The sequence below is a fragment of the Priapulus caudatus genome, unplaced genomic scaffold, assembly GCF_000485595.1.
Source record: "Priapulus caudatus unplaced genomic scaffold, Priapulus_caudatus-5.0.1 Scaffold21, whole genome shotgun sequence".
Classification (NCBI taxonomy): Eukaryota; Metazoa; Priapulida; class Priapulimorpha; order Priapulimorphida; family Priapulidae; genus Priapulus; species Priapulus caudatus.
In genome coordinates, this window is record NW_014577082.1 from 428,594 (window position 1) to 443,348 (window position 14,755).

At 41.4% G+C, this 14,755-nt stretch overlaps 3 protein-coding genes across 6 annotated transcripts in view; 1 reads left to right on the top strand and 2 right to left on the bottom strand.

The window, feature by feature from the left end:
- The window catches only part of LOC106812845 (leucine--tRNA ligase, cytoplasmic-like), a 28,485-nt gene extending 27,415 nt beyond the window's left edge, over window positions 1–1,070 (bottom strand). Inside the window, exon 1 of one of the 2 annotated variants that reach the window (XM_014816831.1) lies at window positions 992–1,070. In XM_014816831.1, the coding sequence (XP_014672317.1) occupies window positions 992–1,003 (12 nt within the window). In that variant the 5' untranslated portion in view covers window positions 1,004–1,070. The remainder of the gene's footprint in view (window positions 1–991) is intronic. The other variant, XM_014816839.1, reaches the window with a different exon arrangement.
- Window positions 1,071–1,264: 194 nt separating this feature from the next.
- Window positions 1,265–9,161, top strand: LOC106812699 (39S ribosomal protein L28, mitochondrial-like). Its single transcript, XM_014816644.1, has 8 exons — window positions 1,265–1,397; window positions 6,755–6,942; window positions 7,144–7,260; window positions 7,340–7,481; window positions 7,615–7,758; window positions 8,140–8,269; window positions 8,440–8,476; window positions 8,773–9,161. The coding sequence occupies exons 2-8, from the start codon at window positions 6,770–6,772 to the stop codon at window positions 8,822–8,824; spliced, it is 795 nt and encodes a 264-aa protein (XP_014672130.1). The 5' UTR covers window positions 1,265–1,397; window positions 6,755–6,769; the 3' UTR covers window positions 8,825–9,161.
- LOC106812708 (60S ribosomal protein L9-like) overlaps window positions 9,153–14,755 on the bottom strand; it is a 15,802-nt gene continuing 10,199 nt past the window's right edge. For all 3 annotated transcript variants that reach the window (XM_014816659.1, XM_014816653.1, XM_014816668.1), the window contains exons 3-5: window positions 11,144–11,349; window positions 9,844–10,057; window positions 9,153–9,313 (exon numbers count right to left, since the gene is read on the bottom strand). In XM_014816659.1, coding sequence (XP_014672145.1) covers window positions 9,207–9,313; window positions 9,844–10,057; window positions 11,144–11,349 — 527 coding nt within the window. In that variant the 3' untranslated portion in view covers window positions 9,153–9,206. The remainder of the gene's footprint in view (window positions 9,314–9,843; window positions 10,058–11,143; window positions 11,350–14,755) is intronic.

Here is a 14,755-nt window from a genome sequence, read left to right on the forward strand (position 1 = left end):
TTGACTAACTACGACGCATCAGGACCTGAGCACGACAGAACAGGTTATTGCGGGAGCGCAGTAGCTTCTAAAGCGCTCGGGTGGCTAGCGAGGTCCGGGAAGAGACGGTCACGGCCAATACAACGTCTCCGGACACAACTGGTGAGTAATATACATAAGGTTGTGTGCTAGCCATTGTGTGTCGACCGGTGGCGCCATCGAGTGTCGCCGGAAAGCACGAAAACGCTACACTGGCAATCGAATCGAATTCCATTGAACCCCAAATTATACATCCCGAGTCCTTTTCGTGATCCCCCCCCCCCCCGATGTCCCGAATATCAAGATCGTACGTTATTGAGATTAAGATTTGTGGCGTAACTGTTGACACACGGACGGACGGACATTCATGTGATTCTACAAGCTGCATCTGACTTCGTCATGACGAAAATGACATAGGTCTCAATCTCGCCATGCTCTCTATCCTTGAACCCATGGCATTGTTTACACCGGCAGCGTTGAACGTGTTAATGATGATTGATTATTGAGTTGTTGATGATTGTTTATTGAGTTGTTGATGATTGTTTTGTGACAGTTGAGTGTGTGTTACTGTTACAACTCGCGGCTAGGGCCTGCATACCTCCCAACGTCCCATTGGTTGATACAAATCTAGTTAATTTTTTAAATTAAATTGTAATTAGTGTTAGGGTTAGGGTTAGTATTAGGGTTAGGGTTAGGATTAGGGTTAGGGTTAGGGTTAGGATTAGGGTTAGGATTAGGGTTAGGGTTAGGGTCACAATGCACCATAAAAGTTTTATTAAAACATGAGTTTCAGGCACGTGATTTGTATCAACCAATGGGATTTGGGAGGTATGCAGGCCCTAGGCCTAGCTGCGAGTGCGAGTAATGTTACACAGTACACCGTTACTCGGTTAGAAATCAGATCCTTTTTAACTATGCATGTTATTTCATGTTGGTCATACTCCACTCTACATTATTTAATGATATAACTCACTGATACCGCCATCGTAGGGAAACTTTCAATCCTTCGTTGCTTTGCAAGCGGCTGAAGATTTTGACGAAATACACGTGTTGTTTCCTACCGTAGCAGCTTTTGTATGAGTTTACATCACAAACTTATCCAAACTATCAATAATAAATATTCCCATGTTTAAGGAATTATTTTTTGACTCTGAAATAATTATATCTAGTTTACTACTAATTAACTAATCAAATTTTAAGTAGTTTTGCATTTATGCAAACGGTTTCTCTGTAGTTTAACGGTAGGTTTCCAATATGTCAGCCTTCATGTCTACTTAGAATTGTACATGCCAATGCTACTGTTACATAGTGTGTTTAAATACGCTACTTCCTCTTACATTATTTTTATTTTACCTGGTATAGAGCTTCCAGCTTAACGTGTAAGTAATTAGATGTGCAAAATACATGAGTTTGAGTATAACAATGTAGATTGTAGGTTTATAAGTCGGACGTGGATATTCGGGCTCAAGGATAGAGAACATCCTCCTCCTCCTCTCTATCCTTGAACCGATATTCGTCCGAGCATCGGGCACCTCAGTCACCTGTTCGTATGCGCTATGTGTCCGAGCAGTTGTTGCGCATGCGCTGTTCATGTTGTATTACATAAATGTAATATAATGCTAGTCTAGGGAGGAGCCTACTCCCTAACCCTAATCCTAACCACAGCCCTAACCCTAACACTAACTATAAACCGACTAGGTTCTCTTATTATGCGCTCGGTTTCGTATATATGGCCTAGGCTAGTGATAGTACCAAACACTATCTATGGTGTATAACCACATACGCAACGCATGTATGCAGGGGTGTCACAGCTGTAGGGCTGCCGTAGCAAAACGCTACGGGCCCCCAGCCTAAACAGCAAAAAATCATAAATCTAAAGGGTAAATAGCATTTTAGAGCGTCTAGATTTAAAAATGACCCCCCTTCACACTTCCTATTTTTGGCACTAGAGGCCGTGAGCCTGCGGCATGCTACATGAACAGCGCATGCGCAACAACTGCTCGGACGAATAGCGCATACGAACAGGTGGCCGATGCTCGGACGAATATCCACGTCGTTATAAGTCACAATTTCATAATTAACCGATTCATATTGACATTTTTTGTCATTGATATTATCAAGAGCCTATTAACCCCAGAGCGTACAACGCTGAAATAGGAAAACCATGGTGTCGTTCAAAGTTTACCTACCTTATTTTGATACTTCTCTACCGGAATATTATGCAGGAGTCATAGCTAGCCAATATAAGATCAACCGCTTGTCTCTACGATGTTCCTATGCCGAGATATAAAGCGATAAAAATTGAGTACTTCTAGGTAATCCTAGCGCCATATCACCCAGTAACACGCCTCTTCTGCGTTTAGTGACTGCTAATGTTGCTTCCGGTCGCCGCTTGGAGCGCTGACTCGTTACGTCATTACTACAGAGTTTACTACAGCTAGCGTAAGAGTCGGGTCACCGTGGTGATGACTCGCCCCTTACGCTAGCTGTAGTGTGGAGATTTCGGGGGTGTGTAACTCACAAGAGCAGTAGACTAGATCAGGATGGATAGATTGAACTCGCAGTATAGATAGAATAACCAGGTATACTAGACTAAGGACAGGATAAAATATAGAGGCACATAAATATATCAACACCCCTGGGCGCAGCCATCTTGGATCATACATACGGATGGGGTCTAGGGAAAACAAGGAATGTAAACAAGAACGCAATATATATAGTATAATAATCAATGCGGTTAGGTACCATTAATCAACATAATATATGAGGAGATTTGAATAGAATGAATAGTCTAAGTTGTCGAAGAGAGGAATATTTACTTAGAAACGAGTTGCATAAGATGATGCAATCATCGTGCCAGCCATGGGTTGCGTCAACAGGTGAAAGCGATTGCACCAGCAAACGAAATCTACGTGCCAGCTAGGTATATAAGGCGCACGGAACCGAGCAGCGGGAGCGTTATTTTTCAGGTTAGGTTTAGGTAGCAAGAAGAAGAGAAAGAAGGAGAAGAAGAGAGCGTTATTTTTCAGGTCTAGGTAGGAAGAAGAAGAAGAAGAAGAGAAAGAGGGAGAAAGCATTTTAGGTCTCGAGGAGAGAGATAACGGAGGGACGAGAAGCACGGGTTTTCAGGAAGGAAAGAAGACTACAGGGAAAATGAGGGCTCAGCCGGGATCTTTCACTACAGGTGGAGAAGAACGGGATTTCAGTTAGGTAGAGCCAGGAGCGACTACGAGGGAGACACCCGTGGAGGCTGCCTAGGTCTACGCGAAGCGAGGACGAACGTGAGAGGGGAAGACGAAACCGGCGACGCGTTAATTCATCAATATTAGTCTAGTGGTTATAGGATCCGCTGAATATACGAATGCAGGGGAATTATTTGTAAACTAGTAGGAAGCAATAAAACTATAACCGTACAGTAAATCGAATCTAACTGCGTTCTGTTCCACTGGTACTACCTGTTATTTGCTACGTGGCATCACCGTCCTGCCTAATATAACGGCAGGAGCGAACACTGAATCCAAACAACTAGGACACGCGTTAACTATATAACGCCTGTCGTACCGTAGTTGGCTACCCCTAGGGCCACTACAGTAGTAAACGTTGTAGTTTGAGTCATGGCTGCAACTGGAAATGTGAGAAGAGATAGTAGAAGGAAAAGGAATGTTAAATCAGCTACACTATCGCAGGAGCAAGTAAATTATATTACAACGCGTTTAAGACAAGAGAAGCAGGATCACAGTGACGAGTCATTTATCAATGAACGACGAAAACATACGAGCTTTGTCGAAGCAACATTAGCAGTCACTAAACGCGGGAGAGGCGTGTTACTGGGTGATATGGCGCTAGGATTACCTAGAAGTACTCGATTTTTATCGCTTTATATCTCGGCATAGGAACATCGTAGAGACAAGCGGTTGATTTTATATTGGCTAGCTATGACTTCTGCATAATATTCCGGTAGAAAAGTATCAAAATAAGGTAGGTAAACTTTATTCATTTTGCTGAAACGACACCATGGTTTTCCTATTTCAGCGTTGTACGCTCTGAGGTTAATGTGCTCTTGATATTATTGATATGTATATATACTCACTGTAATCACAATTTCAATGGTTAAATCCTTAAATTGAAACTTTTGTCGGCTGTAATCCATAATGTTGAACTTGATTATCTAATTAATTTAATCAATCGTAACTATCGCTGATAGGGTCTATGTCCCCCAGGGTACTATCGGAGGTAGCGGCAACTGTACTCGGGCTATAGTACTAGAGCTATATCGGAGGGTACCCTGGGTACGGTTCGATATATCGGAAAGTACCTCGGGGGGTACTATACGATATGTCGCTGCGTACCCTGCATTGTCCCACCATACCCTGACTTTATATGGACGTATTTCCGATGTTGTAAAACTAAAATATAAAAGCTAGCTCTTCGTTTAAAAAAAAGGAAAAAGAAAAATATAGTCAAACATAGCATACATTTTTATTGGATTGCGATGTTTTGAGGTTTCTTCTATGTGATGTGGTAACTTGACAGAGTGTATGTATTACGACATCAGTAGGCTGAAAGTCAGGGTACGGTGGGACAATGCAGGGTACGCAGCGACATATCGTATAGTACCCCGAGGTACTTTCCGATATATCGAACCATACCCAGGTTACCCTCCGATAGTACCCTGGGGGACATAGACCCTATGACAGGGTGTTCATTATCTTTTATAGTAACAGGCCGAAATGCTTTTGCAACAGGCCGTGGGGGAGTGCGGGCGGGGGGTTTGGGGGTACCCTAGATGAACATTAACTATGCAATTGTTCAGGGACGGCCGGCGATGGGCCCAGAAGACATTAGCTGCATACTTAAGAGTAGACATAAATTAACGTGGACAGAAGGCATTTCAAAATGGTACAAACACATTAACTTCAACAAGAATGCGGCTGAGTTTATCAAACAGCCATCATTAAGGGGGTACCATCGGATGGTAGTCGCGACCGGTCGTTGTACCCACGACCTGCGACACAAACAAGCAAACAGGTCAGACGACGATGCGGACGGATAAAAGACAGGGGTTTTGGGGACAACGGGAGACGTTGGCTACATCTGACTGGTATGTGTACACTGTTGCTAACCGTGTTTATAATAAAACTATAATTGTCACCGTTTATACAACTGTTACGTTCTACTGTCTACGAACCACAAGTTCCACTCTACAAAAACAAGATAGATATTGATGAAATAGGCCTAGAACTGTTTTAAACATTTCTCTGGTTACTTTCTTACATTATAGATAGCTTGGAACAGTACATGCACCAGATGTATTAGTATTAGGCAGTGCCTAGTATTCACAATCGAAATTGAGTGCAGCAGTTTCAATTCCCATCGCTAACTACCAAGTGTACATGATCGTGGGTACAGATTGATAAACCCTGGCCAATTAGACACAACAACAGCAGCAAGCAACTACCAGTGAACAGTGTGCTGACACAACTCGCTCAACCGCATACCTTGATTCGGCATGAAGGGTTGCTGTTGAGGGAATCCCTGACCCCACTGGCCTCCAAACTGTTGCTGGCCCCATTGTCCTTGGGGCATGAAGCCTACATAGTAAGGCAGTTGTTAGCATATTAAGTAGATTGCTTGTGTTACACTTAAATCAGCGCAGAGAGATTGTGTTCATCTTGCAGTCACTGCCGTGCTACCACTCGCTGCACTACGATAAAACGTTGTTCGGTTTAAATTCAAAGTCGTGGAACTTGACATACACAAAAGCTCATCTTACATTCGCTCAGGGTTTTCATTATCTTTTATAGTAACAGGCCGAAATGCTTTTGCAACAGGCCGTGGGGGAGTGCGGGCGGGGGGTTTGGGGGTACCCTAGATGCTCTGAGATGCAATCTGGTGTATTCTGAGCTGCAGTAAACAGACACATTTGGATTACAGTATGGCCCTTTTTTCCAATTTGGTTTCTCCAGGTACATTCAGAGTTCACCAAAAGTTTCCAAATTATGACGATTTAGTAATTATAAGAGTTAGACAATTAAGTACGTAAATACTCAAAAACAAAACAATGCTTCTTGTGCACATAACATGCATACAAATATACTCAACTGATTTATTAGTAGTAGCTCATAAAACACTTTCACTTTGGAGAATAATTAGAGCAAACTAACCGTGAGCGCAAGCCGTGGACAGTGTGGTTAGTAGCTGCCTTTTGTTTCAAATAGCTTCCTCGCCGCATGGATTTTGCTGGCAACAGAATTGAAAATCGTGTCGTACGTTTTAGTCTGTATCTCCGGATTGAGGGTGTATACTAGAAAACGATTTCACACGATGGGAAGAGGATGTACTGTGTACGATTTGAGCTCAAGTTGGTTGCGTTACGCGTAGTAAATCGTAGGTATTTTAAGGCTAGTAAATGACGAATTTCCCTTGCTTATTGATGTCACACTCCTCCCTATTATCTACTCCTGATGCAATGTAGTTCTACAATACACCTTAATGCATGGTTCTATGCTGCCGTTAGGTCGTTATGATAATATGAATGATAAGTACGACAGATGAACTAGGACCCACACATATGAAGCAAACTATATATCTCTATTGTGTTTCGAGTTCCAAACATTTAACGTACGACAATAATATTATCATCCATCGTGTTTGTAACTTAGATATCCCCTGAACTAGTATACTGGTAACTGGTGATGTTAATATATTCTGTGTTACATGCTTATAAAACTTTCAGGTTGTGTGAGTAGAAATGTCATCCTCAGCACGTAAGCTTGCGCCGGCTTGGCGTAGTGGTATGTGGTTTGACATGCTACCTGAACACTACAAGGCACGATACTGGGAATCAAGGACAAGACAACCAATCCCAGTGCATTGGATTCCAAACAAAGACAAATATATGATACATCCGAAAAATGGACAAAAGTATAATTTTGTAAAACTGAAACATTTATAAATAATGCAGGTTTTATGTTGAAAACTTAGGTATCTCTACTGTTAGATACCTATTTTTAGATCTTTTAGGAACTGCAAGGCGAAACTGTTTGGGATGCTGTAGTTTCTAGACATGGATGTAGTTATTTTATGTAGTTTTTATTCTGTTATTTTATCCAACGTTTCTTCTAGGGTACGAATTGAAGACGTCCCAATACCTGTAAAGTACCCAAAAGAATGTGATGAAGGATTGTGGGGAGGTGAAGGTGTGGTCAAAGGATTTCAGAAACGTCATCCTCTAAGGAGAAGGTATGTAACTTTCTACAGTTTGTTTTGTTCTGTTATAAAAGAATGCATCATAAGTTCTTCACAAATCAAAATATCGCAGGGTTCCACATTACTGGATACCATCACTGAAGAAGAAGATACTGTACAGTGAGATATTGGATCGATACATGGTCATCACTGTCACCAGCCGCACACTGGACCTGATTGATGAGGCATATGGATTTGATCACTATATATTAAAGGTAAATTAAAGGGCACGAGTGAAGGGTCATATATGTTGTATAGTTTTGCAAACTAATTCTTCATAATTAGGACAGATGATTTTAATATTTTGTTGGTATGTGTATTTGTATAATATAGCATGTTTCATTGTAGACCCATCAAGTGGACTTGAAGTCTGATCTTGGAATGACTTTAAAGAGGGAAATGCTTCTAGCGCTTGCTCAGAAGACTTATTATCCAGATGATCCTGCTAGACAAGCAAAAATACTAAAAAAATATGGGAAATATATGATACTGGTAAGTGATACTTGATTCTGTATGTATTAATTTCTACATAAATCCCTATGATATTTGTTCATTACGCTACGAGTCACTGCTTTGCTATATATACAATTATGATTACGTGGCAGATTAAACTCTTCCCTTCGTAGTATGAAAGTTTGTTGCATGAATATATCAATGACCTACCACCCATATGATCCCCATTCACACTCGTGGAACTTTAATAGCTATTTACCTAGCAAACAAGACTCAAGTGACCCACTGAAAAACTAAACTTAATTATAACAATATAACATTGGTGTTAGATCTCAAGAATTCCCCTAGTCTTGGGTTAAAAAGAACTCGATTAGTGGTTTTTGATTATTGATTATAATGAAGTATTTTAATTTCCTGCAGGAAGAGGAGGCAGAATGGATAGGTTATTCCTTGAAAGATGCGATCATAAAGATCCGACTACAACTAGACGACAAAAAGCCAGTACCGTTGAAAGAAAAATATAAGGCAGAGTTGCTCGAACAATTAGCAGGTAACATAAATTCCTATAAATTGCACTCAACTCTCAACCACCGGTCATGGATGTTATAAAACTAGACACCTTTACATGGATTTAGAGAACAACTCACCCAACTGCTATTGACTTAAGAAATACTCATTCAACTTCACACTTAAAAGAACCATTTTCGTGGTGGTTTTCAGATGCTAGTCACAAAGATAAGTCTTCAGACCAAGAAACGTAAGTTTTACTAATGAGCCTTCTGTTCTGTTCATAAAGGAATGTTTGTAAGCAGCCAGATTTTTGATAAACAGCATTATGCAATTAGATGGCAACTTTTAATTATCTGTCATGTTTTCATATTATCCAGTACCGTACAATATAGCATGACCACAGAATATGCAAGATGTGCAATGGGATTGGTGAATCAATTAAAAAGGTCATGTGATATGTGAATATGATGTCAGATGATAAATTAAAAATTCCGTGTAGATGGCATCGTGATTAAGTGGAATTGTGCAATTCTTTTTATCTAGGAAATCATGGATTTCCCGCATAAGCCCATTCGGTGGAAAGTCGGAGAGCTAACACTGTACATGTGGTTTGAGAGAGCTAAGCATCCCAACACCTTTGAAACAGTTATATCTATGTAGTGATAGTCACCAATCATTAAGATTGTAGATCACTAAAGGATTATCTAGCCAAGATTGATACAAGTATTAGTTTTCATACCTGCATGTATATAGTTCATTATAGTTCATTATATTATGAATTCATGTTCAAATAGTAGATGTGGAATTTATATGCGAAGTCAGGCTACGGGAATATCTCGTAGTGAATACTGCCACAATTTCAAGTGACTGTTTTTACACAGTTTATGTCAGATCAGAAAAACGATAAAATAAAGCCAAGTGCATAAAATGTGCATTCCTATAACAGGTAGTTTTTTTTTACTTCGTATAAATACAGCTTATGCATCTCCTCCCTCAACAGTAGTCTTCTCAGAGACGTACACTCCATCCAGGAACTTTCTGATGTCCTTGTTCTTCACAGTTGTAGATTGCTGAATACGGGCAGCTGAAATGTAACCAGAAATGGCTTCATTAAAAAAGTGCAAGGTAAAATTGTTGGCTAACCAGATAAACCAAATTGCAATAACTGGTTACACAATTGCCAAATTTAACTTTGAGGTTATGAAAATGTTTAACAATGAATGAGTTCATTCTAAAATCTCAGTCTTAAATGTATTAGTAACACAACCAATCACAGATTTGCGAATAATAATCGAAATCATATTAGATTGTCGATTAATGCATTTTTTGATAAAAATTTGTAAGTAAAATGCAATCGTTTAGACTTCTGGATTTTAATAGGGAACATACATCTATCACATATCTAACCAGAACTTAACAGCTATCAACGTAAATGAAAAACGAGTATCAAGTGTAATTCATTAGTAACATTTTTGAGAAAACAATATTGCGCATATGCTGCTAATACAGTTTCGATATAGAAAATAATAATTGACCGTGGGCATAAGATACGAGGTTAAAATTCACACGACCACACTAAGATTTATGGGACACAAGGGTATATCTAAATCTTACCGGCTTGTGAAACCAGCTCGATGCTATTGCCCTCCAGAATAATCTCATCTTTCTGGTTGGTAGAGTTGCTGCATTTAACTCCTTCAGGCATGGTCACTCGCCGAATGTACTTCTCACCAAGGAAGTTCCTGATTTCAACCAAGCTATTTTGTTCGCTGATTGAAATGTTGATGGGGAAATGGGCATATACTGAACGCATCTTGTACAGGAATCCCTACAATGATAAAATACAGCTTGCATTATACTATTTTAACTTGCATAACAATTAAACTATTTTGCAAGTTAATAAAACCAACTGGTCCATCGAAGTGAAGTTATAACTTTGGTAAAATAACTGTTCAGAATAGCATTAAGAATATAGAAGTTCAAAGGCCAAATATGGCTTTGATACTATAAACCTATAAATTTCAGCCCTTAGATAAGAAGTTACAAATGGGAGAAGGAAAGTAAAACTTATTACCTCCGCCCAACGGAGTTGGAGGAGGTTATGGTTTCGCTCTCGTGTGTTCGTGTGTTCGCGCGATCGATATTAGCCAGCCAGCCAGCCAGCCAGCAAGCCGCGGCGTATGGCGTTGGCGGTCGATCGATATCACCCCGCGGGCCAGCGAGTCAGCAAGCCAGCGAGCACATGTGAGCGAGCAGCAGCAACGAGCGAGCGAGCAGCAAGCCAGCGTGTACATGTCAGTACGCTGGCGTATATTGTGGGTTATTCGTGTGTCCGTGAGTCGTATGGCGTTAGCGGAGGTATGCACTCTCCGTGAGTGCACTCTGTCTAGTTATGTATGCAATTATCATTAGGGAAGGCTACACAGCTGCTCTGTAACGTATTACCAGCAAAGTAGGTATGTTTTGATATCAGGCAGTTCTGGTATGTTTGTTATAAAACTTAAAATGCTATTCGACTAGCTGATTGGCAACCCAAGACTCCACATGACATATTAACTGTTGAACTTGTTTCCAGTCTTGGAAATGTCTGAACATCAAACCACTCCCGATTTCAAAAATTTAGTTTTCGACTATATAACCTATATTAGTACAATTCATAGAAATAGTCAGTCGTGCTTAAAAGTGACCAGTACCAGACTTGGAAACGGGCTACCATTTCCATCACTGGTTTTACTGTATAAATGACTTAATGGCCCTTGACCTGTGCATAACCTATTTCACCATCCCACCACTAACTCTGACTTGCATTTACATTCACACACATTATTATATAATTCATATATTCATCCATTACTTTAGTCACACCCTTAAGCATGTTCTCAATGTGACCGTAATTCATATATTCATCAATTACCTTAGTCACACCCTTAATCATGTTCTCAATGTGACTGCAGACAGTTCTGACAACAGCCAACTCCTTACGGATGCCGAACCACTTCTCCACGATCAACTGACTGCCGCTGACCATCTTCATGTCCACTGGAATATGTTTGAAGCTTCTCGACAGGGTTCCTCGGGGTCCTTTTATCGTCACCCTGCGTGACTTAACGCTGACCTTCACTGCAATGAAACAAGAAATATAAAGTAAAACACACACGTCAAACCCCTCTACGCCCATTCACTTAACAACAATTGCCAATATTAAAAGCACTACAATTTATTATTATTTACATATTTCACATGGGGGAGTATAGTAATAAATTTCCGATTTTCCGAAACATGCATATCTGCTGGCAGAGGAAAAGTAGCCTCGCCTCTTCCTCTGCTTAATACGATCGGTAGCCTCGGCCAATTCGAGCTGCAGTAGTCCTGTTCATAATTAAATCTACCACTTTTCTCATTAATTGATTTACTGGTTGATATAGAATCTGTATAGGTCCTGCTAGTGTGCAAGCTCATTTCGAATTACTAATAATGTCTCTAATCAACTTCACACTTGGGAAAAATCAGAAGCAGGCATCGATCTGTTAAGTTTCAATGATGGTGAAGTTATTTATTCGATGAACTAATGTGCGTATCTTGCTGGCCTTCTAATGCTTTTGTCTTCCAAAGAACAAACAGTACAATGCAAAACCTGAAACAAATGTGATTATGCGTGTTGTACAGCTGTACCACACTGGCTGTAATAATACATACACACATGGTACATGTACCACACAATGGTGTTTAACTCTTCACCAATCTAGACTAATATAATCAAATCTAATGATAGTATTAAATATTAATGGAGGTGATACCACTTTCATACTATCGTTGGAAATTACACCCATAAGCTTTTTACCAACATTACGACGAATTCAAGTAGAGCTGCTAAGCAATGTTTAATCTCCACGGCCAAAACACAACTTGGTGGATGTGCTGACTGGCCATATTATAATTATGATGTGTGTGGCAATTGGTCTAGAGGTGAAACTAAATTCTTGTTTTCATGAGTATGCTTGACAATTCCCATGAACTTGCGGTGCATTGGCTAGTAGTACAAGTACATCTACATACAATTTAAAATGCTAAAATCAGTCAATGTCAACAAACGTAACTTACACTGTCACTAATTAACAATATGGACAGCCGCCAACTCGGTACGCAAGTTAGATTTCTCTACAGTCATTGCGACTACCTTTGTCACAGTACCAGTGTATTAAGAGTTATAACACTACTGTCACTGTATAAGACAGTGGGAAGTGTGTATGGGCGGTATCGCTTTAGCCTGTTCCCGCTGCCAGTATCATAACACGAAGTGGCTTGTGCTCCGGTAACCGGACCACGAATCCGTGCTCCGGCAATCCCAGAATGCACTGCAAAGTCATGCAGAGCATTTCTCATCACAAAAATTACGGCACACAAACCTTTAGATACAATAATGTAACCCAAACACAAGATAGGGTTACAACGCGAGCTTATTCTTTTCTTTGGAGGAACCCCTGAGTGAATCACTCAGGGCGGTTTGCTGATGCGTTTTTAGAGACTAGAACTTTTAAACTGGGTTTATTCTAAACACAAACCTTTCTCCGCTATCCTGAAACTTACTATGTATCACAATACTCTGTATTAAACTATTATAACCGGTTACAAAATTTCGAAGTGACGAGCGGTGATATTTCGAGCGGCATTTTGTTGACCTGTGACGTACAGATTCCCAATGCGCATAGCGTTCGGCTAACTTTGTCATGACGTCATGACTGAAAGCAGGCATCCCATGATACATTCAATCTTGGAGTTGAAGTTAGCCAAACGCTATGCGCATTGAGAATCTGTACGTCACAGGTCAACAAAATGGGCGCTCGAAATATCACCGCTCAGCACTTCGAAATTTTGTAACCGGTTATAATAGTTTAATACAGAATATTGTGATACATAGTAAGTTCCAGGATAGCGGAGAAAGGTTCGTGTTTAGAATAAACCCAGTTTGGAAGTTCTAGTCTCTGAAAATGCACCAGCAAACCGCACCGAGTGATTCACTGGATCTGGATAGTTTACTGCGTAGCCCACGGTTACGTGGATAATAACGCAGGGCTATAGCTAGACATGGGGTGTGACCTAGCTTGGGTAAAGCCAGGTAGTTAGCCAGCCTTTTAGCCGAATGGCACTGAGGGTGGTCACAGCCAGAGTTCCTTTGCGCCCTCAGTGGTTCTTTCCCATTGGCTAGTATTTCTATTCACTCAGGGGTTCCTCCAAAGAAAAGAATAGGCCTGCGTTGTAACCCTATCCTGTGTTTGAGTTACATTAAATCATTATTGTGTTGTATCTAACGAACTTTGTATGTTTTTTTTTGTTGGGCTGCTAAGAAAAGAGGTTAGGGTTCAGGTTAGGGCACAGGGAAGTCAAATTTGAATTATGATTTGAAAAAGCATGACTTGAAATCCGGTCCGGTTACCGGAGCAAGAGCCACTGGCATCATCATAACTCATAAGTCATAACACTTTCCACAGGCACTTGAAGCGTTTCAATAAAATATAATGCTAAATAAATAGGAAATCTATTTACTACCAAATTCTTAATGTTTCTATACTCTCTTTCACCTATTATTGCCGTCTAAATGCTCATCTGTAAACACACGCCGCCGCCATTGCTGCTGCGCTGCACACTGACACATAAATATATAGCAGGTAAGAAAGCGTGCGCCAGAAATTCGCTCGACGCTCGCTGCATTTCACATGATTACAACACAAAAACTCAACCTTCCGACTCCATCTTTGCTGCCGCACGTACAGTGCGTGCATGCGTTCGTGGTGAGTCTGTACCTACACGTGCGTCATGCGTGCCGTGGTGCACGTACACGTTCGGCGTGCGTGCTGGCCTGCTTGTGCAGGTACACGTGTGTGCCATGTATGCGTGCGTGACGTACGTACGTGCGTGTGCTGTGCAGGTCACACGTGCGTGCAGTGCGTGCCCAATGCATCGCTGCCCCGTTAGACGTGCGTCGGCGTGCGTGCGTGCGGGTGCACGTACACGCTGCGCTGCATGCGTGCGTGTGCACGTACACCGTGCGTGCATGAGTGTGTTGCGTGACGTGCTGCAAAATACACGTGCGCCTGCCAAGTTGCGCGCGTGTGCAAGTACACGTCGATTGGCGTCTGTGGCGTGCGCGCGTGTGGCATGGCACGTAGGCGACTTGCGTGCGCGTGCCATGCGTGTGCACGTGGCACGTGCGTGCGTGGCGTGTGCACGTACAGTGTGTGCCATAGTGTTGCGTGCGTTGTGCAAGTACGCTGTGCGTGGCGTGCCGCTGTGTACGTACATCGGCACTAGCTGCTGCCGGCCTACGGTGGGGTTAAGATAACTCGAGTTAAGCTGATCTACACGGGCCTTATCTCGAGTAAGGTAACTCGAGTTAGCTAAACCTCGATCGACTGGCGGTTAAGCTCAACTCGCAGTTAACGGCTCAACTCGACCGGTTACCTTAACATATCAGGCCCGTGTAGCGCTTAACTTTCGACGTTTAAGCGTTCGGTCGTTGTAAACGTAG